Raw genomic sequence first — 26,067 nt, 5'->3', positions numbered from 1 at the left:
GTTAACAAATTAGAAATAATAAAATTTAATTAGCTTACCTTAAAAAATAATATTTAATAGTCTACATTTGTACTCAACAACAAAATGTATAATAATTCGCATAAATATATTTAAACTTACCTGGGGTATTCCATTTTAATCTAACAAATGATTAATGCATCCTTACTTTTGATTTTGATGATATTTGGTATATAACTATCCACCTGGTAGTGGCCAAAAAATATTTTTTTTATATTTTCAAAAAAAATTTTTAGGTAGATTTGTCCAAAAATATAATAAAATAAACTATTTTGTAATTTGGCGGTTTTATCCATTTACAACCCCTTAAAACTGGATAATTCATTCGATTTGAAAAATAGATATTTTACATAATTTAATTTATTTTTAATTATTTATTTTTTTGTCTTCAGTCATTTGACTGGTTTGATGCAGCTCTCCAAGATTCCCTATCTAGTGCTAGTCTTTCATTTCAGTGTACCCTCTACATCCTACATCCCTAACAATTTGTTTTACATTTTCCAAACATTGCCTGCCTACACAATTTTTCCCTTCTACCTGTCCTTCCAATATTAAAGCGACTATTCCAGCATGCCTTAGTATGTGGCCTATAAGTCTGTCTCTTCTTTTAACTATATTTTTCCAAACGCTTCTTTCTTCATCTATTTGCCGCAATACCTCTTCATTTGTCGCTTTATCCACCCGTCTGATTTTGACATTCTCCTATAGCACCGCATTCCAAAAGCTTCTAATCTTTTCTTCTCAGATACTCCGATCGTCCAAGTTTCATTTCCATATAAAGCGACGCTCCAAACATATACTTTCAAAAATCTTTTCCTGATCTTTAAATTAATTTTTGATGTAAACAAATCATATTTCTTACTGAAGGCTCGTTTCGCTTGTGCTATTCGGCATTTTATATCGCTCCTGCTTCGTCCATCTTTAGTAATTCTACTTCCCAAATAACAAAATTCTTCTACCTCCGTAATCTTTTCTCCTCCTATTTTCACATTCAGCGGTCCATCTTTGTTATTTCTACTACATTTCATTACTTTTGTTTTGTTCTTGTTTATTTTCACGCGATAGTTCTTGCGTAGGACTTCATCTATGCCGTTCATTGTTTCTTCTAAATCCTTTTTACTCTCGGCTAGAATTATTATATCATCGGCAAATCGTAGCGTCTTTATCTTTTCACCTTGTATTGTTACTCCGAATCTAAATTGTTCTTTAACATCATTAACTGCTAGATCCATGATTTTAATCCATTTTAATTATTAAAGATCTTGAATAATTCCAGGTCAAACATCATATATAAAGTTTAATTTTGTCCCAAGTTTAAATATAGTATTTTACCTTTAGAGCAGAAATCGGGGCGAATAGTTTCACCAGACATAGATTTAAACCTACGGGTTGGTGTAGTTGTGAACTCATCATCGCAAATCAGCTGATTTTGAAGTCGAGAGTTCCAACGTTGAAATTCTGGTAAAGGCAGTAGTTACTTTTATACGAATTTGTATACTAGAACGTGGACACCGGTGTTCTTTGGCGGTCGGGTTTCAATTAACCCCACATCTCAGGAACGGTCGAACTGAGACTGTACAACCCTACACTTCATTTACACTCGTACATATCATCCTCTAAAGTAAATACCCTATGGTGGTTCCGGAGTCTAAATAGAAAAAGAAAAGAAGGAAGACATATATTTAAAATCAAGCATTGGGGGGGAAGGAAAACCTATGTTAGAATTCACTTTTAAGGGAATTTTAAATGTTGACGTGATTTCGGGTCATGTCTTAGACTTAACGAAAATTTTACTTATTTTTATGTATTTTAAAAATATAAAGGTTTTGTATTATAAAATTTTCCCCCAAAATTATTTCGAAATTCAAAAAGAAACAATTTAGTAGAAATTTTAAATTTCTTTTAAGATTAGGTAGGTAATACACATACCCGGAAAGTTAAAAAGAAATATTGAAATCTTACTGTAGGCAAGAAGATTAAAAATAAGAAAAGCATATTTATGTATAATTCGCAGTAGTTGTGAAAACATCTTAAAAATTAATTTTGTCCTTATAACAATAACATGGAATAGAACAGGGGTGTAATCTATATATATATATATATATATATATATAAAAATGAATGTTTGTATGTATGTCTCATATGCCTTCCTAAACCGTTCGTCCGATACCGATGAAACTTTGGGGAACGGTTGGACGCATGCCAGGGAAGGTTTCTAAATTAGTTTGGACCCGCTAGCTGGCGCTGGCGTCGAGATATTTCGAAAAATTGCATTTACGGTCTGATTTGCCTAGTATTCAGAATACATGTTACTTGCACGGAAAGAATTATCTCTGCAAAAAATGAACCCGCTAGATGCCGGTGGGGTTGAGATATTTAGAAAAATTATATTTACGGACCGATTTGGTTAATATTCAGAATATGAATATTAGATACGCGAAAAGAAATATTTTTGCAAAAACTATACCCGCTAGGTGGGGCCGGTATCGAAATATTTACGAAACAAACAAACAAATATACAGACTTTTTTATTATATATATAAAAGGCATGTTCGTATGTGTGTCCGCTAAATACCAAAAAACTAATGGACCGATTTACGCGCGGGCAAAAGGGGAAAAGGTGGAAAGAGAACAGGGGTAAACGGGAAAGGGGGAAACTGGGAGACGGCTGAGGGAGAAGGGTGAAAGGGAGAAGTTGGAAGGGAAAAGGGAAAGGAGAATAAGTGAAAGGTAAAATTTGTGAAGTTCAGTTTTTTTCTGTTTTTCAGTTTCTATCAAATTTTCAATTGTGTTCATTTAAACTCTCTCTCTCTCTCTCTCTCTCTATATATATATATATATATATATATATATAGCAATAGCAATAGCAAAGCATTGCCGCGGCTGCTAGTAATGTATAAAACTAACTTTTTCCCATTTAGTAGTTAATATCCAGAAAAAATTACAATGAAATTGTAAACCATACAATAAGAGTCTCGAAGATATCATTTCTTCCGCTCAAAACATAAAAAATTCTGTAATATAAATAAAACTGTTTTAAAAAAACGATACCGATATCAAAAAAGGTAAGACATGTTATTATCAAAATTTCTATTATCAAAATCTGTTTTTAATTTAGAATTTTCTTTAAAAAAAAAATACGTTAAATATATGTAATATACAATAATAGATAATAAAGAAAGTTCAAGCATTTCATACAATAAGCAAAAAATAGAAAAATTTGTTACAAAACTCTTACCGGCCCCAGATTTCATTTATGAAAAATCGCCTTGCGGCATGGCGGAGATAGATTTCGCCGGTGCTAAGTAGGGCATAAATAAGATTTTCATCTTAAAATTATTAAAAACTTCAAATTTACTCGATACGACATGGTTGCATGTGAAAAAGGTTTCACATATTTAATATATGACAGGGGCCCATCTTGTTACAATTTCAGCAACATTTTGGTCATCCCTTGCCGTAAGGGATGTTTTAGGTAATGTTTAGAGGACTAACGAACATTAAACAGATTTGATACTACGCCTCTTAAGGGGTGGGGGTATGATTTTGTTGTCTTCGAAATCCCATTTTTTCACCTCCCGGGCCGATGGTTAGTGATATCAAAAGACTTTACTTCGATATGTTTTAAATTCTTATCCAAAGAATAATAGGAACTTTAAACGATTCGATATTTTACTTAATAAAAACGTTATACCAATATTTTGTTTTTTTCGAAAAATCCACCCATTTCTACCCCCATGGTCCGATTTTGGCGCTAACGAACTCGACCGAGATTTTGGGTTGAATTTTTTTTTGGGACCAGTTTGAAAGTGATCGGCGAAAATTACGGCAGTTGTCGTGTCCACAAGAAAGTGATATATATATAGTATATATAAAACTTTTGAGGTGACTGTGATTTTGGTGTCTGGGGGATGGAAACGCGAAGATAGGTCGAAATTTACCGGAAGTCTAATCATGGTACCCGTTAGAATAACTCTAATGAAATTTATCTAAAACGTTAGATTGTCCAAAAATATAATGAAATAAACTATTTCGTAATTTGTGGGAGTTTTACCCCTTAAAATTGGATAATTTATTCGGTTTGAAAAGTAGATGTTTTATACATAAAAATAAAAACAATAATTTACTTATAATTATTAAAGATCTTGAATAAAAGTCGATTTAAAACCTTGCCCTCGTTTATATTAAAGATCGGACCTTTAATTATTAAATATCACGTCATTCTTTTCAAGTCATTTAAATATACAGTGATGCGTTGATATTAAAGTGTAAGCTGCCCTATCCTATTCGTATTGTATTATAATATAATACTAAATTTAAACTTGATTTTCATATTATAATTTATTATAACCGTGTCATTACACGTATATTATTCATATTTATTTTTTTAAATTTTGTTTTCATAACAAAAGCGGTTTTTAATATTATTATGTTCTATTAAATAAAATGTTTTATCTCTTTTAATTTTTAAATAACAAATGTAATAATGATATTTTTTATTACTTTAGACCGGAACACTCGTTTATAATTCAATTTTGTAATTTGTCGACATTAGAATATAAACAAAAAATGTATATATATATATATATATATATGTAACCTTTTACTTCAGGGTTATTATCTTTTTTTCTGTTTAGCCTCCGGATCCACCGTTAGATATTACTTCAGAGGATGATAAGTATAAATGTAAATGTAGTCTTTTACAGCCTCAGGTCGACCGATCCTGAGATGTGTGGTTAATTGAATCCCGATCACCAAAGAACACCGGTATCTAGTATTCAAATACGTAGCATATTTATTCTTGCCTTTGCTAGAATTTGAACCTTAGAACCCTCGATTTCGAAATCAGCTGATTTGCGATGACGAGTTTACCTCTAGACCAACTCGGTTGGTTTACGAATTAAGCCCTTTTACTCTTCAAGATCTGCGAAATCGAATCGTTACAGCGGTGAATTCAATAACCAGAGATCAGTTACAGATTAAAATAATTAACTGTTATTTATAAATTCTCGATTTTCACATCTTTGTATGAAGAAAAGAAAGTATAGCGATCGTGAAAAATTTCGGTTTTCAGATTTCAAGGAAAATTTTTATTTGACCATCCCTGAATCCATTTTCGGCGTGACGTCTATACGTGCGTAGTATATGCGTATGTATCTCGTATAACTCAAAAACGATTAGGCGTAGAATGTTGAAATTTTGGATTTAGGACCGTTATAAAATCTAGTTGTGCACCTCTCTTTTTGACTGCAATCGACTTGACCAAAAGCGTTCAAAAAAGCCCAAAATCCAAAACATCTGAATTTTGAAGTTTTTCTTAACCGCAGTAATAAGCCATCATCGAGAAGTTTTCATCGGTTCCAGAATTATAACCAAATAAAAATTTAATTAATGAAAATTTGGCTCTTACAAGAGGAAGGTACATCGGTTCGAATCCAACTTCATTTCTTTTTTTTTTTTTTTTAAATGAGAGAAGTACATGAAATGTTATTTCACTAATCACTTGATTTTTCATATTTAATTTTTTTCTTTTTAATCTTATTATTGAATTATTAATTATTGTAAAACTTTTTTTTACAATCAGAAGTTAATAATTATTAATAAATCCATATAATTAAATTTAAAAAAAGTTTTTACGGTGCTAGGAGGGGATAAAAAAAATTTCCACAAAGTTAACAAAAATTTCAAATTTACTCGATACAATGGTTGCGTATGAAAAAAGGTTTCACATGTTTAGCATACGACAAGCCCCGTTTTACAATTTCAGTAATTTGCTCATCCCTTGCCGTAAGAGTTGGTTATATTAAAAATTGTTTCAGACAAACGATTTTCAGGTAATGTTTACAGGACTAACGACCACTTTAAACGGTTTCGATACTGTGCCTATTAAGGTAGGTATAGTTTTTATTTCAAAACCCCATTTTTTCCACCCTCTGGACCAGTAGTGGGTTACATCAAAAAACTTTACTTAGATAAGTTTTAGACAGTAGTATAAAAACATGAGGTTTGAAATTCATTTTCTCAGGACTGGTCGGCCAGAATATGTTAGTTTAAACCTCGTGCTATGTTTTCCAAGATCACCCCCTCTTTATAGTTAAATTTTCGCACTGACAGAGGGCATTTACTGCAAAATACATAGCAATACACAGGTTTTTTTGCACGACTACATTTAACAATAATTTCTCAACTAAAAAGGGAACCACCGTTTTACTACTATATTCTCAGTGAATCCACTCTTTCATCGTGAAATTTAACCGTATCGATGATGATTTTATTTTATACATAAAACTGATCGGTGACGTCATGTAGGCCATCATTACATTCATCGATATGGGTGTTGTATCGTTAATCGACCATTCTTTACGTCCAAACTTCAAAATCATCGTTGGTTTTTACAATCTAACAGCTACTCCGTTAACGCTGTAAATTTATAATGATGTTCTGCATCAATCGGTCATCATTACTCTCAGCGACAGGGGGTGTTGTGGATTTTTAATTTTTTATAGTTGTGATAGCTAATTATTGACAGCTGATGTTATTTTATTTATATTTTACATAAGAAACAAGATTTCTCGGACATACCTTTCGTTAAATAAAAAGTCCCCTAGGCCATTTTTAACGCGATTTTGAAAGGCTGGAATGGATTGAGACTTCGCGACCACCCGAAACGTTAGGTCCTAGTCCCGCGCATCTAGGTCCAACCGTTCTCGACATACTAGCGCGAGCGAATTCGTATATGTCAATTCACTAATACATATATATTTACAGTAAATAGTCAAAACCCACCGGGTTGGTCTAGCGGTTAACGTGTCTTCCGAAATCAGCTGATTTGGAAGTCGAGAGTTACAGCGTTCAAGTCCTAGTAAAGCCAGATATTTTTACACGGATTTGAATACTAGATCGTGTATACCGGTGTTCTTTGGCGGTTGGGTTTCAATTAACCGCACATCTCAGGAACGGTCGAACTGAGAATGTACAAGCCTACACTTCATTTACACTCATACATATCATCCTCTGAAGAATTATCTAAACGGTAGTTACCGGAGGCTAATCAGGAAAAAGAAAGAAGTAAATAGTCAAAGTCTCTCTCTCTCTCACACTTTCTCACGCTCTCTCTCTCTCTCTCTCTCCATGTCTTTCACTCTCTTGGTGCGGGTGTGTGTGCGCGCGCGTGTACGTGCGTGTGATAATATATATGTACAGTAAATAGTCAATGTCTATCTCTCACACTTTCTCGCCCTCTCTGTCTCTCTCCCTCTGTCTATCTCTCTCTCTCTCTCTCTTGCTGTGTGTGTGTGTGTGCGCGCGCGCATGTGTGTGCGTGTGATAATGAATTTGCACAGTAAATAATCAAAATCTCTCTCTCACACGTTCTCGTTCTCTCTCTCTTTCTGGGTGCGGGTGTGTGTGTGTGCGTGCGTGTGATAATAAATATGTACAGTAAATAGTCCATGTCTCTCTCTTACTCTTTCTCGCTCTCTCTCTCTCTCTCTCTCTCTCTGGGTGCGGGTTTGTGTGTGCGCTCGTGTTGGTGCGTGTGCATTTTCGATCTCAATCCGCTAAATTCAACGATTTGATTTCTGTTTACTTCGTCTTTAAATTTACCTAGTAATTATTTTATTTTTCACAGAATAATTCCGATGGTCTTTCGGATAATCTGACGTATCGAAATGTTGAAACAGATCATCACTTCGCATTTTGGCGTAAAAATCGTCGGTTTCAAAGTCGTAGATGCAACTATCGTTATCCGTGTACAGCAGAGAGATTTTCGATCCGTATTTTGGCTTCATAACGTGGTAATGAAAATCGTACATTACGGTTTTGCTGTGATCCAATATAGTAAAGCCCACATAAATCGGTTTATTTAAATGCACCGTATCTTTGGCCATTTGTACGCCGACTATTTAAATATTATCCTGTCTATAAAGGTGGATTTCGCGATTAAATTTCTCAGTTTTATTTCGTCGGTCAACAGTTTAAAATTCTTGTAGTTTCTCACGTTTTCCATACTTTTACCGAACACAGAATTGTTCATCGGCTTGAAAAAGTATTTTTCGAAATCGTTCGCGGCTCTTTTTCCGTTTTCAGTATTCAAATCTATATAGCTCTTGAGCCTCTTTCTGATCAAAGGGCAATATATTGCGCACTTGTTTGACAATCAACCCGTTCGCTATAGCCTGCTTGAGCACTACATAGTGGCAGACGTAGTTTGTTTTATCGTCGAGAGCGGTCAATAATTTTCTACAGAACCGGGCGGGGGCTTCCGACACCGGTAGAAACGGCAAATCGTGCAAGTTTGTCGGATACGTTACATCGACTTCGAATATGTAGCCTGTATCCGCATCGTTAGGATGATTCATTATAGAATCTAAAATTGTATATAAATGCTCTTTATCCACCCGTTTCAAGTTGCCGTATGGTAAAGGCCGACTCATACTGAACCCGTATAAGTTATTGGCGTCAACGTAAGCTATATATTTACTGGGGGCGTCGGGATTGTAGTTTTCGAGGTATTTATTATTTGCTACAGCATGTTTTTGCACACAAGTTGAAATGCCGCCTCTGATGCCCGATTCGATAAACATGTACATGTCGACGTCTGTGAACAATTCCAATTCAACGCGGGTTTTATATAGCACGGCGTCGAAAGCTAAACCGGGTGCTGAAATATAGTGCGCGGCATCAAGGCGGTATTCTCGTAGACATAGGGATCTGAAATTCTCGACAACGTCAGCCAACAATAGCACATCGCATTTTAAATATACATCGCTGTATTCGCCCAACGTTTTACATTTAAAATGGTCCCGTACTATTTTCACATGTTCATATTCATCGTTGTCAATATGCGAATCGGTAAGGGAGCTGTAAAATTTTTCTTTCGACGGCAGCTGTGTTTCATCCGATTTCGACCACGAATCGCTATATTCGTAAGGGTACACGTCCTTTTTCGTGACCGTTGGTAAATCGTCAGCTGCAAAGTGTTGTTGTGATTAAATGACTGTTTTGGTAAATTGGACGCTAATTTTTCCAAACCCGAGGCCATAAACTGAAAAGTGTCTACGAATTTTACGCTTAAAACGTCAGACATCCGTTTCGTAAACTTTGTATATTTTTCGGTGGTTTTAGGTATGATGTTTATATTCTCTTTATCGTAATCCAGCTGTCTTATAATGAAATGCGAGTCGTAACCGGTTAAATTGTGAATGAATATCGGTATCGTATTTTGCGCTTGTCTGCGTAAATTGCAGCTATTGCATAACGCGGCTCGATAACTACAATGTTCGATAAGTGACAATGATCGCGAACTTTTTTGCGATTTAAACCGAATCCTGCATTACACATTTCACACCGTTTAGCGTTGTCGAATTTTCTTCGTTCATCGACGGAAAGAGGCGTCATTGCAACGTGTATCATTTCATCGGCAACTTGATTCGCGAGATCGGATAGAACATTTATGAAATTTTCAGCCGCTTTTTCGCCTCTATAAAGTACAGGTTCTTGTGGGAGGACTTGTTTTATTTTATCGAAAACCGATTCGTGACAAACGAAATATAAACAGTAACTCATCGGTTCGTGGACACGGGTTGTATAACTATATGATTTTGTATGACACGGCGTTGGATTCAAAATCGGCGTATGCTACAACAGGCATTGGAAACTGATTTTCGTACCTTTTAGATTTCATTATATTTAAACCTAGGTTTGGTGTCTTTATGTGCCGGTTCATTGTAAATACAGCGTTTTAAACGGGCTTTCATTCTATCTTCGCTATTTCTATTTTTATAATAGAATGTAAAACAACGTTTGCATACATCTATTGCGTGATTGTTTTTCGTTAATCGAGACCTAACCGATCGTGAAAAATCTTTTATGTAGCGATAGTGTGAAACATCATCTTTCTTTAAATACTTTTTTTTTGTCTTCAATCATTTGACTGGTTTGATGCAGCTCACCAAGATTCCCTATCTAGTGCTAGTCGTTTCATTTCAGTATACCCTCACCCTCTACATCCTACAACCCTAACAATTTGTTTTACATATTCCAAACGTGGCCTGCCTACACGATTTTTCCCTTCTACCTGTCCTTCCAGTATTAAAGCGACTATTCCAGGATGCCTTAGTATGTGGCCTATAAGTCTGTCTCTTCTTTTAACTATATTTTTCCAAACGCTTCTTTCTTCATCTATTTGCCGCAATACCTCTTCATTTGTTACAATAAATACAAAACCTCTTTAAATAGGTTTTAAAGAGGTATTTACCTCTTTAAATACAATAAATCAAAACGGTTTGGTTTTTCAATGGTTTGGCAAACATTTAAAGGTCTAACTTCATCATTACCTGCCAGCGTATATACATTTATAGAAACATTGTTGACGGATTCAAATTTTTTAACATCTTTTATCTCGACTGGAAACTTTAACATGCTAAAGTCATATGTACTTTTTAAATCAACAGTATAACGTTTATCTAAGCGTTGTGGGTCACGACTGGTTACGTGTTTCGATAAAATAGCCCATTTAAAGCAGTATATGTCTTTATTGTTAACATTAATCACAGCCTTTTTTTGTTTTATTTGATCGGGTAAGTCTATATATGAAGAACCGCGTAACGGTTTAAATTTATTTATACGCAACATTAAACCGTCGATACTGATTAAAGACCAACCGCTGCCTTTACCTTGAAATTCGGATTCTTCGGCTAATATTTTTTCTAACGCTACGTCTATAACTTTATCTAAATCATTACAATTATATATCGGTGTATTTTTAGATTTAAAATTAATGTCTTGATTATCGATTTGGTCGCCCCGACTTTTTTCATATGTACATTCTAACAATATATTAAATTTTACAGCATCTGTTGTTACCTGTGATTTCAAGATGTTGAGAACGCAATTTTTTTTACCGTTTAAAAATAAATATATATCTTTATCTGTTTCATCTTCATAATCTAATAAATATATATCTTTATCTGTTTCATCTTCATTTTTATAATAATATGTGATTAAATTATTTTTAAACGCATTTTCTAAAATTGTGAAACAATTCGCGTCACAGATAGTTAATCTGGCTCGCTTTTTAGCGGTTGCACAATCATCGTCTAAACGTACACGTTTACAATACATAGCGTCTATATAATAACCGAATAAAGCACTGTATAATATTGTATTTATATAGTGAAATATGCTATTGCGCATGTGCGAACAAAGGTCAGTGCTACAAACGAGGGAATCCCCATGATATCTTGCACGCGCTCTATGTTATTTAATTCGTATGAATGACTTACATATAGATACATTTATCATCAAACCTGCTGTTTCATCAACAGATTTAATGTATTTTGCAATGTCCCGCAAATCTGAAGAGACATATAAGATAAATAAATATATAATTTTTTTCCCTCGATAGATTATTTGCATTGAATTATTTATTTTACAATATAGACGTTTCAAACGGAAGTTTTTAAAATTAAGAAATTGAATAATTTCGTTGATTTTCCTAAATACGCTACCGAACAAAGCGCCGGTTTAGATTTAGTTTCAACGATCGATACGATTTTAAAACCGGACGAAATAAAAATAATCGCGACTGGCATTGCTATATCGCTGCCTAAAAAGTACGAAGCGCAAATAAGACCTAGATCGGGTATGGCGATTAGCTATGGCATTACAGTTGTTAATTCACCGGGCACGGTCGATTCTGATTATCGCGGTGAAATTAAAATCGGTCTTATAAATTTGGGCGATAAAGAATTTACGGTGCAAAGGGGATTGAGCATCGCTCAGTTGGTAATATCAAAATATAAACGCATATCGTGGACGGAAAGCGAAACATTAGTTGGAACCGAACGTAATGATAAGGGTTTTGGTTCGACTGGTCAAAGACAATAATCTGTTACTTATTCGTATGAATGACCTATATATAGATACATTTATCATCAAGCCAGCTGTTTGAAAATCTTTATTTACATTAACATTGAATATAATGTTTATTTATTTTAACGTTGAACATATTTTATTTTTTTGTTACATTCCACATATATGAAATTGTTTTTGCAAATGTTCACTAATATTTACAATAAAGAATCATTAAATTGAAAAAAGATGCTCGCAAAAGAGTGTGAAATTTGTGGATTTTGCCTGTAAATGCAGTTTTGCTAAATCGCTTCGTTATTGTATTTGATTGCGGGCGGTATAAAATGTTCATATACGAGATGGTAACGTAATCGAGGCGTCTCTACTAATTATTAGTTAATTAGATAATTAATTATTTAATAATAATAATTAATGAGAAAATTGTGTTTGCAATAGAGTATGAATTATGTGAATTTTGCTTGTAAATGCTGCATATATGTAACTTTTCTCTAGAATTGGACTAAGTCGCCTGTTCATTAACTTGAAAAAAGATGCTCGCAAAAGAGTGCGAAATAAGTGAATTTGTCTGTAAAATACTTGCAGTTGGGTTAGGTATGATGCAATTTTGTTAGATTTTCTTAGGTTAGATTTGATGCAATAGATCGTGGATACGGTGTTCTTTGGTGGTCGGGTTTCAATTAACCACACATCTCAGGAACGGTCGAACTGAGAATGTACAAGACTACACTTCATTTACACTCATTACATATCATCCTCATTCATCCTCTGAAGAATTATCTAAACGGTAGTTACCGGAGGCTAAACAGGAAAAAGAAAGGAGATTTGATGCAAAAATTTGCGCTAGAGGCGGTCACCCATATCTACTCTCCTGCAAGAAAAAATCGCAAGGTGTCAGGTCTGGACTCCTCGGAGGCCAAAGTACGGGTCCTTGCCGGCCTATCCATCGATCTCCAAATTTTTCGTTCAAAGCTTCCATGACCGACGCACGAAGTGCGGGGGAGCACCATTTTGTTGGAAATGAAGTCGATGAACGTTTTCGAGTTCATCCGGCTGAGTAAAGCAATAATCGGTTATCATGTCAAGATACACGACTCCATTAATTGTTTTTTCAGCAAAGAAGAAAGGCCTTGCTACACGATTTTTCATCGCACCACACCGAACATTAACTTTAGGCGAATCGCGTTGTTTCTCGATAATTGCGTGTGGGTTTTCAGAGCCCCATATTCGTGAATTGTGTCTGTTAACGCATCCATTCGCATGAAATGTAGCTTCGTCTGTATAAATTATATCGTCTAAAAATGATTCGTTTTCACTTATTCTGTCCGACATTTCAACAGCGAAATCGTAACGTTTTACACCATCATCGGGTTTCAATTCCTGCAGTATCTGGATTTTGTAAGCGTGTAATTTCGATTTTTTACGTAAAACTTTGTGAACTGTTGATTTTGGAATACTTAATTCGACGCTTCGACGGGGGATGGACTTCCCAGGACTTCTAATTAGTTCAACCGTTTCGTCTGGTACACTCGGTCTGCCGGTTGATTTCTGTTTCTTAACCGATCCGGTTTCTTCGAATCGTTTGAACCGACGCGTTATGTTATTTTTGTGTGGCGGATCTCTTCCGAATTCACGTCGAAACGCACGTTGAACTAAAATTACGGATTTTAATTCGGCCATCATTAAAACACACTTTGCTTTGTCTTTATCATAGAACATAGAAACTCGCTAAACTCACCGCAACATCAATACAAGAACTGACGTTGCGGTTACAACTGCTGAAAACAAACTTTCGGGTTGGAGTCTTTCAGGGATACCAATATAACATCTACAAATTTGCCTACAATCTTCCTATGAATTACTGAAACCGCACCATTCTTTTATGATAACTCTGTATATAGATATGCATAATTTTATTCGTGATTTTTATTGAATTACCTTTTTCACTGGAATACCTAACAATATAAACTGAACAAAAATATGTTTTTAAAATATAAAATTCAAATGAGGCTTCTATCAAATAAAGGTTTCACAGATTGTTGATTTTTTAATTTGATATCAACCTCAAAAAACAAAATTTAAAAAATTTAGAAACTATTAATTTCTTTTTTTTAACTAAATTTATCCACCAAAAAATTATGCAATCATAATTATATCCTTTACTTTCCAAAATTCAATTCTCTGAAATATTTTGGATATAATGGAATCATTTGATTTTAAAAGTTGTTTACTGTAACTTTGTCGTTTTGTGTACTGTTGTTCAAACAAAACTATAAAATAATAAATAAAAGAGCCGAATAGAAATTCTGTTATTTCAGATATATTTAGGAGTTCAATTCTGCAGACTCTTTGTTTTGTAATTTGTCAATACTCTTTGTATTGTATTCTTTGTTCATTTAGTAATATTGTACAATGCAATTCTGTTATTAATTAGAACTCAACACTATGGCTAGGAAACAAACCAAGAAATTGATAACATTAAATAAAATTGATAACATAATAATAAAATTTTGAAATTTGATAACATTTAGATTTGTAAATCCTTAAATGTCAGACAATTAATATTCATTATTTTATCAATTTTCTCATGAAGGATGACAGAGTTGGTTAAAATATGAATTTTTTGTTCACCGATTGTAATAAATAAATATTTACAGTTCACAACCAAATCATAAATACAAAATTTTCAATTATTTGTTGTACATAGTGTATTGAATCTGATTACTAATGAAATATAAATAGTCAATTTATAATTTATTTAGTCTGCATCATAATCTACTGCCAATCATTAATTTATTGCCGGGTTTTTTTTTTAACTAACTTAAACTATTATTGAAATTCATTTACTAAGAATTCAATAAAGAAGATCTGATAATCTCTTTTTTATGGATAAATAAGTCTGTGACAATAACTTGTAATAACTAATGTGACTGGGTTTTAATAATGCGAACACAATTCAAATTGTTTAAGTGTTTGAAGTAATAACAATAATAAAAACAGCTTCGAGTTGTGTTTTATATGTTTTCCTAAATGAATAAAAATTAGCATGTGTTTTTTTACTAAGTGGCTTATATATAACAACTGTGCAAATGATAATTTAAGAAATGTTCTCAGTCAACTTACAGAACGGTAAGGAATACAACGCAATACATTGCCTAAGTTATATATATATAAGTTAAAAATATGTTCAAGAATTTTATATTCTGTTTCCTTTCTTTTTTTTCTTACTTGTATAGTCATATCAAGAATAATAGGTTAACAAAAGTAAGTGGTAACAAAGACATGAATTTAAATTTTGAAATTTGTAACATCCAGTTTAACAAATCTCTCCCATAATTGTTTTCGAAATTAGTAAAAATATTATGATTCTTTGTGATTTCTGCTGTAATAAACCTTTTAAATGTCTTCAAATATCCAGTACATTTTATTCTCTTTGTCCTTCATAAATCATTTGAATTCATAAATGTGTTTTCACAGTAAGAAACAAAACATATTTCATTATATATAATTCAATATACATAACGATATTATATTTCTCATACAAGAAACAAATTTTGCCACATTTTTTGACAGCTTTATTCTTCCTGTCTAATAATATACTATGGATCGTCCTTTTTGGATGATATTTTGAAGTTCCCTTCAGTAGAGTTCATCAGCAGTACACCCAAACTCAAATTCTAGTTTCTCAAGTACACCTGGTTTCTCAAATTCTAAACATCATAATTCTTTATTATCTTTTATTTATTCATAATTGTCTGAAGGATTACGAATTGGGTATTAGGTAGATTTCATAAGAAAGCTACCTGTTATAATGGGTACTGTGATTGGACTTTAATATTTTTGAGTTAATTACAAAAATACATACATATATATATTTCACTTTCTTGTGGACATTATAACTGCCATAATTTTGCGCCAATCACTTTCAAGTTGATACATAAAATATAATGACCCAAAATCTCAGTTGGGTTTGTTAATGGGCAAAATCGGACCATGGGGTTGGAAACGGAGCTGTTTTGAAAAAGCAAAATATTGCTATAACTTTCTTATTAAATAAAATAATGAATTTGTTCAAAGTTCCTACTATTCTTTGGATAAGGCCCTAAAACTTATCTAAGTTTTTTGATATCACAAACCGTCGGCCCAGGAGGTGGAAAAAATGAGGTTTCGAATACAAAAAAAAAATCATACCTCCCTTAATAGGCACATATCAAATCAGTTTAAAGTGATCGTTAGTCCTTTAAACATTAGCTAAAACTTTTGTCTGAAACAATTTTTGATATGACCAACCCTTACGGCAAGGGATGACCAAAATGTTGCTGGAATTGTAAGATGGGACTTGTATGCTAAACATGTGAAACTTTTTTTCACATGCAACTGTTGCTATATTGATGAAATTTAAAATTTTTCTTAACTTTAAAGTGGAAATCTTTTTTATCCCCTACTTAGCACCGGTGAAATCTTTCTCTGCCTTCCAGCATGCTGAAAGGGATTTTAATTTTAGAGGTAGAGATAAGAACTTCTAGAAAGCCAAAAGTTGCTCATTATTTAAATAATAAAAATATAACAAGTATAATTTTAACTAGGCAGCTAATAGATTTTATTTTATTTTGATTATAAATTTTATAATAGATTCAAGGTATTTTATAACAAATTAGTATTTTTTCTATTCCTAATATGTATGTTACAATCTGTTCAATTAGTGAAGAATAAGAACCCTCCCCCATGGCCCAATAAGATGAAAATGATATGTATGACATGTAAATTAGGTGTAGTTTTGTACAGACTCAGGCCAACCAATCTTGAGATATGTGCTTAATTGAACTCCAACTACCAAAGTACACTAGTATCCACTGTCTAGTATTCAAATCCGTATAAACTCAACCGACTTTCACTAGGATGTGAACCTCAGAATCTTCAACTTCCAAAATCAGCTGTTAAAGTTTTTTTTTTTTTTTAACTTGATCTCACCTCATTAGCTTTAAACTTGTGCATGCTAGATGGAAACGGAATTTTTCTAGCATATGAAAAATTCCGTATCTAACCGGTATTCAAACCCAGGAACTCTAAATGAAAAGCCAAGGCGTTACTGCTGCACCATGGAGATCAGTAAATGATTAAACAACTTTTACAATCAACTGTTAAACAACATTTACTTCAATTTAAACCACATTAATACTTCAAAATAATAAATATATGAAACAATCATAAAACAAGCAAACGTATGACAATAATAAAGTAAAAAAAGAATAACAATTTAAAAGGTATTATTGGAAACTATTTGTATAGGTTAGTCAAAGGTGCAGAAAGTCAAGGTTATTTTTTAAATAGTATTATTTAAAAACTTATTAGCCGAGTAGTTAAAAAAAAATATCTTATTTATGTTAAACAAATTGGTGAGAAGTTCTTTTAAATAGGTTGTTTTTTTTATAAGTTTATAAAGTTAATGTAGAAACATTCTCTCCTTTTACAAGAGTATCATCACTCTTTTTCATACATAATTTATATCTATCTAAAGATTCCTTATAGAAAAATTCTTTTGATTTAAGCTCTATAGTTGCTTATGAATGATACTAAATTATTACTTTAGCATCAGTGTAAACCATCAGAAGTAGATAAACCATTGAGTTCCATAATTATAATTTAATTAAGTTTCTTGTTAGGTGTTGAGAAAGAAGTATTTGAAACTTCTACAAATTTGTTCTTTTTAATCAATTAATAGTTTTTTTCCATTATCTATGGCATTTACTTCTTTATGCTGTATTTCTCTAATTTACTGTGAAATAGCATTAAAGGTCGACTCAAATTATACTCAATTGGTCATATTTGATTATGTGTTTTTATGAAGCAATATAGTTGCAGTATCACCAGCTCAAAAATAATTAATCTGTGATTCTCTTTGGAATTCAACAAAGTATTGTAACTGCTTATAATTTATTTAGCTTCGCAAATGAAACCAGGGTACTTGTTTAATTTTAATAAACAATCCTATCTCAAACATTTTATCCAAAATTGCATCATTACTTTTATCGGCTTTCAAATAAAATTATAATTTCTTTCTTAGTTCATTAATGAATTTTTTATTCCTTCTTCTTGCGGTTCAAGCTGTCTATATTTCTTGAGAAGTGTTTTCCCTCTACCCAATTTATAAAAGAGGAGTACTGTTTTATTTATTTCTTAATTTTGTACTTTATAAAGATGCTCTCAGTGTTCTTTGTCTATATACATCAATAAGAAATAAATAAATACTTTATTCCAATAAAAATACGAGCAATCAAATACGCGTCTGTGTATTATATATGTGTGTTTGTGTGTGTGTGTGTGTGTGTTGAGAGCGCGCGTATTTTGTTTGGAATAAAGTATTTATTTTTTTCATACTGATGTCCGGGGTTTTGTTTTTATCTTTGACCAACGAGCAAATAATTTCGATAAAAAACTGATAAAAGACTTAAAAGGCATTCGATGGCTGCGAAATGACGTCAGCGGTAATCTGGAGCAAACATTTTATAACTAGCCGCTAGTAGTGTAGTAGTAAGTTCCTGCATTAAAATCAGCTGTTTTAAATTCGCACACACTCGTACAGTAATGTTTTGTGGTTAAGTATTTGTAGTTAAAAAGTAGATATGTATTATTAATAGATTTAAGTTTGTGATATATAAGTAAATATAATTAAAGGCTGATAATATGGCTACTTCTCGTTTTAGGTAAATATTCTTATTTAATTACTAATGCCGTTTACTTTTTTCACTTCGCTACTGTAGTTCACTGTTTTAGGTTATGTTATGACTCATTCTTATTGTTTATCAATTTCCTTGATATTAAATGAATTAATCATATAGTCACTTTGTAAGTAATTATTAATTTTATCTATTTTTTTGTGTTGCTTTTTTTAAACATTTCTGAAAATAAGATGCTCCCACAATCTATCATTTTTATAAGTAAGGCTTATGATTATTTATAAGAATGGTCATGTTATTACTTTTTAATATTAGGAATTTATGATTTAGTCTCCGATCAAAATGTAAAAAATGTGTGGTTAACTTATTTTTCTGTAATTTGTGTCCATTTGTTTATATTTAAGTTACGCAAACTGTGCATGTTGTCTACTTACTGTATAGTATCTTTTTTTAAATTAAGTAGCAATATTATTTGTAGTTTGATTTAATTCTGGAGACTTATGAGTAAGAGTGACATTATGTTTTACATTATTCTACTTGAAAAGTTTGTAGACATTGATAATACCACTTGTATTATCAAAAAATAAAATGTTGCTGGTATCCGGTAACTTATTTGTGGCAATTTTCCATTTCTGTCCGATTGATAAATACTTAATAAAATTGTACAAGTATGTAAATATCTCATTTACTTTAACTAGTGTTCTGTTATATTATTAGGATTATATTAAAATTCAGCTATATGAGTACCGGCATAAAAGTTTTAATTATTACATATGTTATGTCAAGATAAAAAACCAGCAGAATGATATGAAATATAATGCATAAATTTTCTTTGAGGTTTTTCTGTCTTACTGTGGCTTTAAATCCAATCGTAATTAAAAAATAATTAAGATGGTAGAGTTGGACTAATTCACAGATCTTGTAAAACAATTATTTAGAAAATGTAAAAGTTAACTACATTAGTGTGGTGATGCATCATTTCTTGTTAGAAATGAAATCTTCCTTTGTGATCGTCTTCATGTACCATGAAATGAGAAGAATTTAAAACCAAAACACAGCAAATGTGCTTTATACCTTTGAAAACATCCAATTTTATTTACAAATTATACTGCTTTTGGTAAAAATATTTGTTACAGCTGTTTTGTTTGACATATTTTGCTTGGAAAACAGCACTTCAATGAGTTCTATAAGTGTAAAACTCTACTACTAAACCAAAAGTACTGGCAGAATTGGAAGTTTAAGGCAGTTTGCTCTTCAAAGAACACTGAAAATTTATTAATTAAACCGTCCAATGTGGCTTCAAAAGAAAAAAGAAGCAATATTTACTTTCAGAGGTTTTTTTTTAATTTTTCACGCATTATGTGGTGTTTAAAGGTAATCAAGCCATTCTTATTGGTCTAGAAAATCTCACAATCCATGTCACATGGTTTTTTACATATTAAGTTTCAAATTGTATTAAAAAAAATTATCTTATGATATCAGTTTTTTTATCTTTGTCAACTTGTTATTTCATAGATATTTCTTCTTTATCAGAACCTTTTTAAGTTGTTGAATTATTGAATATCAATTTAATTATAAAATTCGTATACTTACAACTTTAAATGACAAAAATAATTATATTTCTTTAAACGTTAATAACAACATTTGGCAGAAAATTATTACACTTTTAAAAAATAATTACAAAATTATTTAAAATAATAACAAGATATTAGTAGTAATATTTATTTATTAAATGAGGTCATAAATACTTAAAAAATAACATATTTACATAAAGAGTTACATATTTATCCTGGAGTTATGCACATGGGCATCCATATACAGCCTGATGTATAAAAAAACCTCACAACATTACAAACAATTCTAGTAACTACTAATAAATGACTTAAGATTAATACTTAATTTATATACAAAAGAAATGTATCAAAATACAATTTTCTAGTTCATTATATCGTTGAATGTGATATTTATCGACTATCAATTTGCAAAACTGTTCTTTTAGTGCTTTATTTCTGAACAAATTCGCCAATTTTTTTCACATTTGTCAATATCAGAGTTTTATAAATATTCAGGAGTTTATTGAAATATATAACAGATGTACACACAGGGTTTGTTACAAGATTTGATTATAAGATTTTGTAATCAAAACATTTTTATATGCAAGTTGGACAAACAACTATATTGAAGATATAAAGATTCAAGTGCATATTTTTGTTTATGATTCAAAGGAATAATCCCATTGGCAGTTTTCATTTCATTTATTATTTTGATAACTTTGAAATGTACATTATGTAAAACTTTTAAAAGTGATTTGTTCACACTTTCCTCATGCTTGTATATCCCTATGCTATAGTAAAGTCTGTACGTGAACATAAACAAACTGTGTGTATTAATTATCGTTTTTAGCCTATATAATAACAAATCAAAGTCTAATATTTATAATTAAGTAAATGTGTTTAAAATAGAAATCAGAGATAAATTGTAAAATCATTCTGTCTAGGAATAACCACTGATCAAAAGAAATTTGTTTATTGCATTTAATTAGAATAAATGCAATAAACAAAAACCTAATAATGCAGATCAGCTTAGTGAAGACAAACCATATTTTCAAGTATAGAAAGCATGTCATTATTAGAAATCAATGCCGATAAATGTAAATCCCTTGCGCTTAAAAAAAATATATATAATATAAAAACAGTTAAATTATAATTAACAAAACAAGTTTAATTTGAACACAATTATTGGATTAGGGAAATTGTATGTTTAGATTTTTTTTTAAAATTTGGTAAATTCTGTTATATGCCTGCAAATTTTTAAAGATTTTCTGTACATTTATATCGATGTAAATAAGTGTTGTAATAATACAGGAACTTGTTCATGTAAAATTTTTTTTGGTATTCTGGAAGCGAGTCGATCTTATCCAATCACACAAACATGTTGCAATAAGCGTGCTTGTCAGTTTATACGCAGTCTGACGTGTCAATTCATTGCCTGCATTGAGTTATAGTGTTCAGTTTATAATTTTGTAAAAAGCTATGGAGGTTCCTGATAATATTTTTGAATGATTTGCGTAAAGTTAAAGATGGTATATTTTTTTCTTTCTTTTAACATGTAATATTTAAAGGAGAAAACCTGTATTAATTGGCACACGACACGTAAACTGAAAGTCGATAAAGGTAACTTTACAATAAAACTGAAGATAAACAAGATTTCATTATTGGTTGGATCCTAATTCCCATTTGAGTGAATCAAGGTTACCTTTTGGAAAAGAATTGTAAAAGTTTTGAAAGCGTGAGCTACAAATAAACTACAACACTTTTGTAGATTGATGTAACTATTTGCAAAAAATGTATGCCACTAAATTTTAAGAACGTCCAAAGTAATAGGAGGGCCATTGTTAACTGTCTAAATTGTTGAAAATTGCAAGTATAATGTTGGTCAGGTTCCCAAACAGCAACGAGTTTTTTACGGAATTTGTCGTAAAGCAGGTGAATGTTTTTTGTTTGCTGTAGAAAGTAGAATAACGATAGTTTCCCATCTATTATTGTTATCATATTGCATCCATAACTCACCTAATTTTAGACTGGTGGTCATCATACAATCATATAAGGAATATGATTAAACATTACAAATATAGTAATTTCAACCATACCAACTAGTTACAGACCTTGTATTAGGTAGGCATGCACACTAATATTGATGAAAGAATGCAGGGCGTTGTGAAATCTTTAAGGTAGCATTATGGAAATGATTGTGTGAATTTACGTAAAGGAAAACCTATCTGCAGAATACAATCCATTTAAGCATATAATGGAAGACATCACAACAACATGTTAGATTTTTGGTTTAATAACAATATTAAGTGTTAAATTATAATAATATGAAATATATTGTATTTATTAGTATTTATACTCCTTTAACTATACATATTTATATTGATATTAGCGTATAGTAAATGTATTATAATTAAAAGTTGCAGCTGGGGATACATTTTGTTAAACTGTTTTTCATAATAAATATTTAAAAAATCAGTAAAGAGTTGCACAATTTTCTTGGGAAATATAATTCTGGCTGTTTAGGGCAAAAAGCTCTCTTGACAAATTATTACTTATGTTACTTAGAAAGAAAATTATTAATAAAACCTTAGTTTTAATAATTTCATCGCCCAGTATATACAGTTATAAATATTTTTTTTGGTTCAAATACTGACAAAATATATAATGCACTGTGCCTTGCCGGTAAAATTATTTAAGTCTTTTAAGAGATAATGAATTTTGTATAAAAACAGAGATACTTTGACTAAAATTTTAAGAATCCAATAACTACATTTGTCCACTCCCTTGACAAATTGTAAAAAAAATTAAATGACATCGATCTCTTACATTCAGAAGTTTTGCAAAATTTCACAGTTTGGTTCATTAAGTTTTGAAGGTATCAAGCAAAACATGAACTAACAAAAAATAAAAAAATTAAGCTTATTGTTACACCTCATTTCATAATTAAATTGCATACATTCATAACCAAAGCGATATATTAATATAATGTATTTTTGTAATTAGTGACTTTGAATCCAGAAACAAACAAAAAGCATTTATTATTATAATTCATGTATGTGACATTGTTGTAAATTAATTACGCATTAATGCTATGAACAAGTTCAGTCTCTGAAGATTGGAATTAGACTGATAATAGAGAATTAGATACATTATTCATATAAAATATCAGCTGTGACAGAGCCTACTGAATATAGACAACTTCAATTTATTTATAATGGATAAAAGGAACTAGACAGTTACTTTTTTTTGTCTTCAGTCATTTGACTGGTTTGATGCAGCTCTCCAAGATTCCCTATCTAGTGCTAGTCGTTTCATTTCAGTATACCTTCTACATCCTACATCCCTAACAATTTGTTTTACATATTCCAAACGTGGCCTGCCTGCACAATTTTTTTTTTCTACCTGTCCCTCCAATATTAAAGCGACTATTCCAGGATGCCTTAGTATGTGGCTTATAAGTCTGTCTCTTCTTTTAACTATATTTTTCCAAATGCTTCTTTCTTCATCTATTAGCTACAACACCTCTTCATTTGCCGCTTTATCCACCCGTCTGATTTTTAACATTCTCCTATAGCACCGCATTTCAAAAGCTTCAAATCTTTTCTTCTCAGATACTTCAATCGTCCAAGTTTCACTTTCATATAAAGCAACACTCCAAACACATACTTTCAAAAATCTTTTCCTGACGTTTAAATTAATTTTTGATGTAAACAAATTATATTTCTGACTAAAGGCTCGTTTCACCTGTGCTGTTCGGCATTTTATATCGCACCTGCTTCGTTCATCTTTAGTAATTCTACTTCCCAAATAACAAAATTTTTCTACCTCCATAATCTTTTCTCCTCCTATTTTCACATTCAGTGGTCCATCTTTGTTATTTCTACTACATTTCATTACTTTTGTTTTGTTCTTGTTTATTTTCATGCGATAGTTCTTGCATAGGATTTCATCTATGCCGTTCATTATTTCTTCTAAATCCTTTTTACTCTCGGCTAGAATTACTATATCATCAGCAAATCATAGCATCTTTATCTTTTCACCTTGTACTGTTACTCCGAATCTAAATTGTTCTTTAACATCATTAACTGCTAGTTCCATGTAAAGATTAAAAAGTAATGGAGACAGGGAACACCTTTGTCGGACTCCCTTTCTTATTACGGCTTCTTTCTTATGTTCTTCAATTGTTACTGTTGCTGTTTGGTTCCTGTAGATGTTAGCAATTGTTCTTCTGTCTCTGTATTTGAACCCTAATTTTTTAAAAATGCTGAACATTTTATTCCAGTCTACGTTATCGAATGCCTTTTTTATGTCTATAAACGCCAAGTATGTCGGTTTGTTTTTCTTTAATCTTCCTTCTACTATTAATCTGAGGCCTAAAATTGCTTCCCTTGTCCCTATACTTTTCCTGAAACTAAATCGGTCTTCTCGTAGCACTTCTTCCACTGTCCTCTCAATTCTTCTGTACGGAATTCTAGTTAAGATTTTTGACAGGCTAGTTAAGCTAATTGTTCTGTATTCTTCACATTTATCTGCTCCTTCTTTCTTTGATATCATGACTATAACACTCTTTGTGAAGTCGGATGGAACTTCCCCTTTTTCATAAATATTACACACCAGTTTCTGTAATCTATCAATCGCTTCCTCACCTGCACTGCGCAGTAATTCTACCGGTATTTTGTCTATTCCAGGAGCCTTTCTGCCATTCAAATCTTTTAATACTCTCTTAAATTCAGATCTCAGTATTGTTTCTCTCCTTTCATCCTCTTTGATTTCCTCCTCTTCCTCTATAACACCATTTTCTAATGAATTTCCTCCATATAACTCTTCAATATATTCCACCCACCTATCGACTTTGCCTTTCGTATTATAAATTGGTGTACCATCTTTGTTTATCACATTATTAGATTTTAATTTATGTACCCCAAAATTTTCCTTAACTTTCCTGAATGTTCCATCTATTTTACCAATGTTCATTTCTCTTTCCACTTCTGAACACTTTTCTTAAATCCACTCTTCTTTCGCTAGTTTGCACTTCTTGTTTGTAGTATTTCTTAATTGTTGATAGTTATCGATATTATCGTTGTGTCAATAGTTAGGCAGTTATAGTTTTATTTTATTTTTACAAATAAAAAGGAGGAAAGGAAGTATGAATCTTACCACTGTCATAGTGCAAAATTCTCGTATTGCCCTTTGTATTTATCTAAATTTATTTTTTATATTTTTATTGTTTTTCTTTTTTACAGTAAAGTAGATGAATATGGATTTGAACGACCACCTGATTTTGATTATATATCTTATGAAGATTTTATGTCAGAATATTTAAAAGTTTTGGCAAAACAAGCAAAAAAATGGTCTGATTTATTAGGAAATGGAAGATCAATTATGAAGAATCGTCTTGCTAAAAGATACATTAGGAAAGGAATACCTTGTGAACACAGAGGAAAGGTTATTATATTTTTTAATTATTTAAAATGTTTAAGGTATGAAGATATTTATATTGAACATTTTTAACTTCAAAATGAAAGGAAGATTTTCATTCTGATGTATATATATATATATATATTTTTTTTTTTTTTTTTGTTAACTTAAACTAGTTGGGGGAAAGAGTTCTTTTGTTATTAACAATGAATACTTAATGTTTAAATAAATAACACCAGAATGTAATTCTGGCAACCCAGAAGTGAATCCCTGCCAATTAGCAGATAGTCTGTACAATCTTGAACTTGTGATTTCAAGTAAGAAGACTAATGGATGAAAAGGAGTAATGTTAGAAAAACAGAATTAATGAAATATCCTCTTAAAATAAGTAAGAATTTAACAAATAAAACAGTATGGAAGTTTGGAGATGTAAAAACGAATCTATAAAGGTAGTATTATTTAATAAAAAGTAACAGTTATAGTTACTAAGACTGAACCTTCTAGTTGATCTTTATGTCTATGTTGAGAGA

General features: G+C 31.5%; 1 protein-coding gene across 6 annotated transcripts in view; it reads left to right on the top strand.

Moving 5' to 3' along the window:
• Positions 1–26,067, top strand: part of LOC142332823 (growth hormone-regulated TBC protein 1-like) — a 97,307-nt gene that overhangs the window by 46,655 nt on the left and 24,585 nt on the right. For 5 of the 6 annotated variants that reach the window (XM_075379443.1, XM_075379444.1, XM_075379442.1 and 2 more), the window contains one exon: positions 25,363–25,564. In XM_075379443.1, coding sequence (XP_075235558.1) covers positions 25,363–25,564 — 202 coding nt within the window. Of the gene's footprint in view, positions 1–18,327; positions 18,594–25,362; positions 25,565–26,067 lie in introns of those variants that run through there. The other variant, XM_075379441.1, reaches the window with a different exon arrangement.

The sequence above is a fragment of the Lycorma delicatula genome, chromosome 12, assembly GCF_047948215.1.
Source record: "Lycorma delicatula isolate Av1 chromosome 12, ASM4794821v1, whole genome shotgun sequence".
NCBI classification, from domain to species: domain Eukaryota; kingdom Metazoa; phylum Arthropoda; class Insecta; order Hemiptera; family Fulgoridae; genus Lycorma; species Lycorma delicatula.
This window is presented reverse-complemented; position numbering and strand designations above follow the sequence as displayed.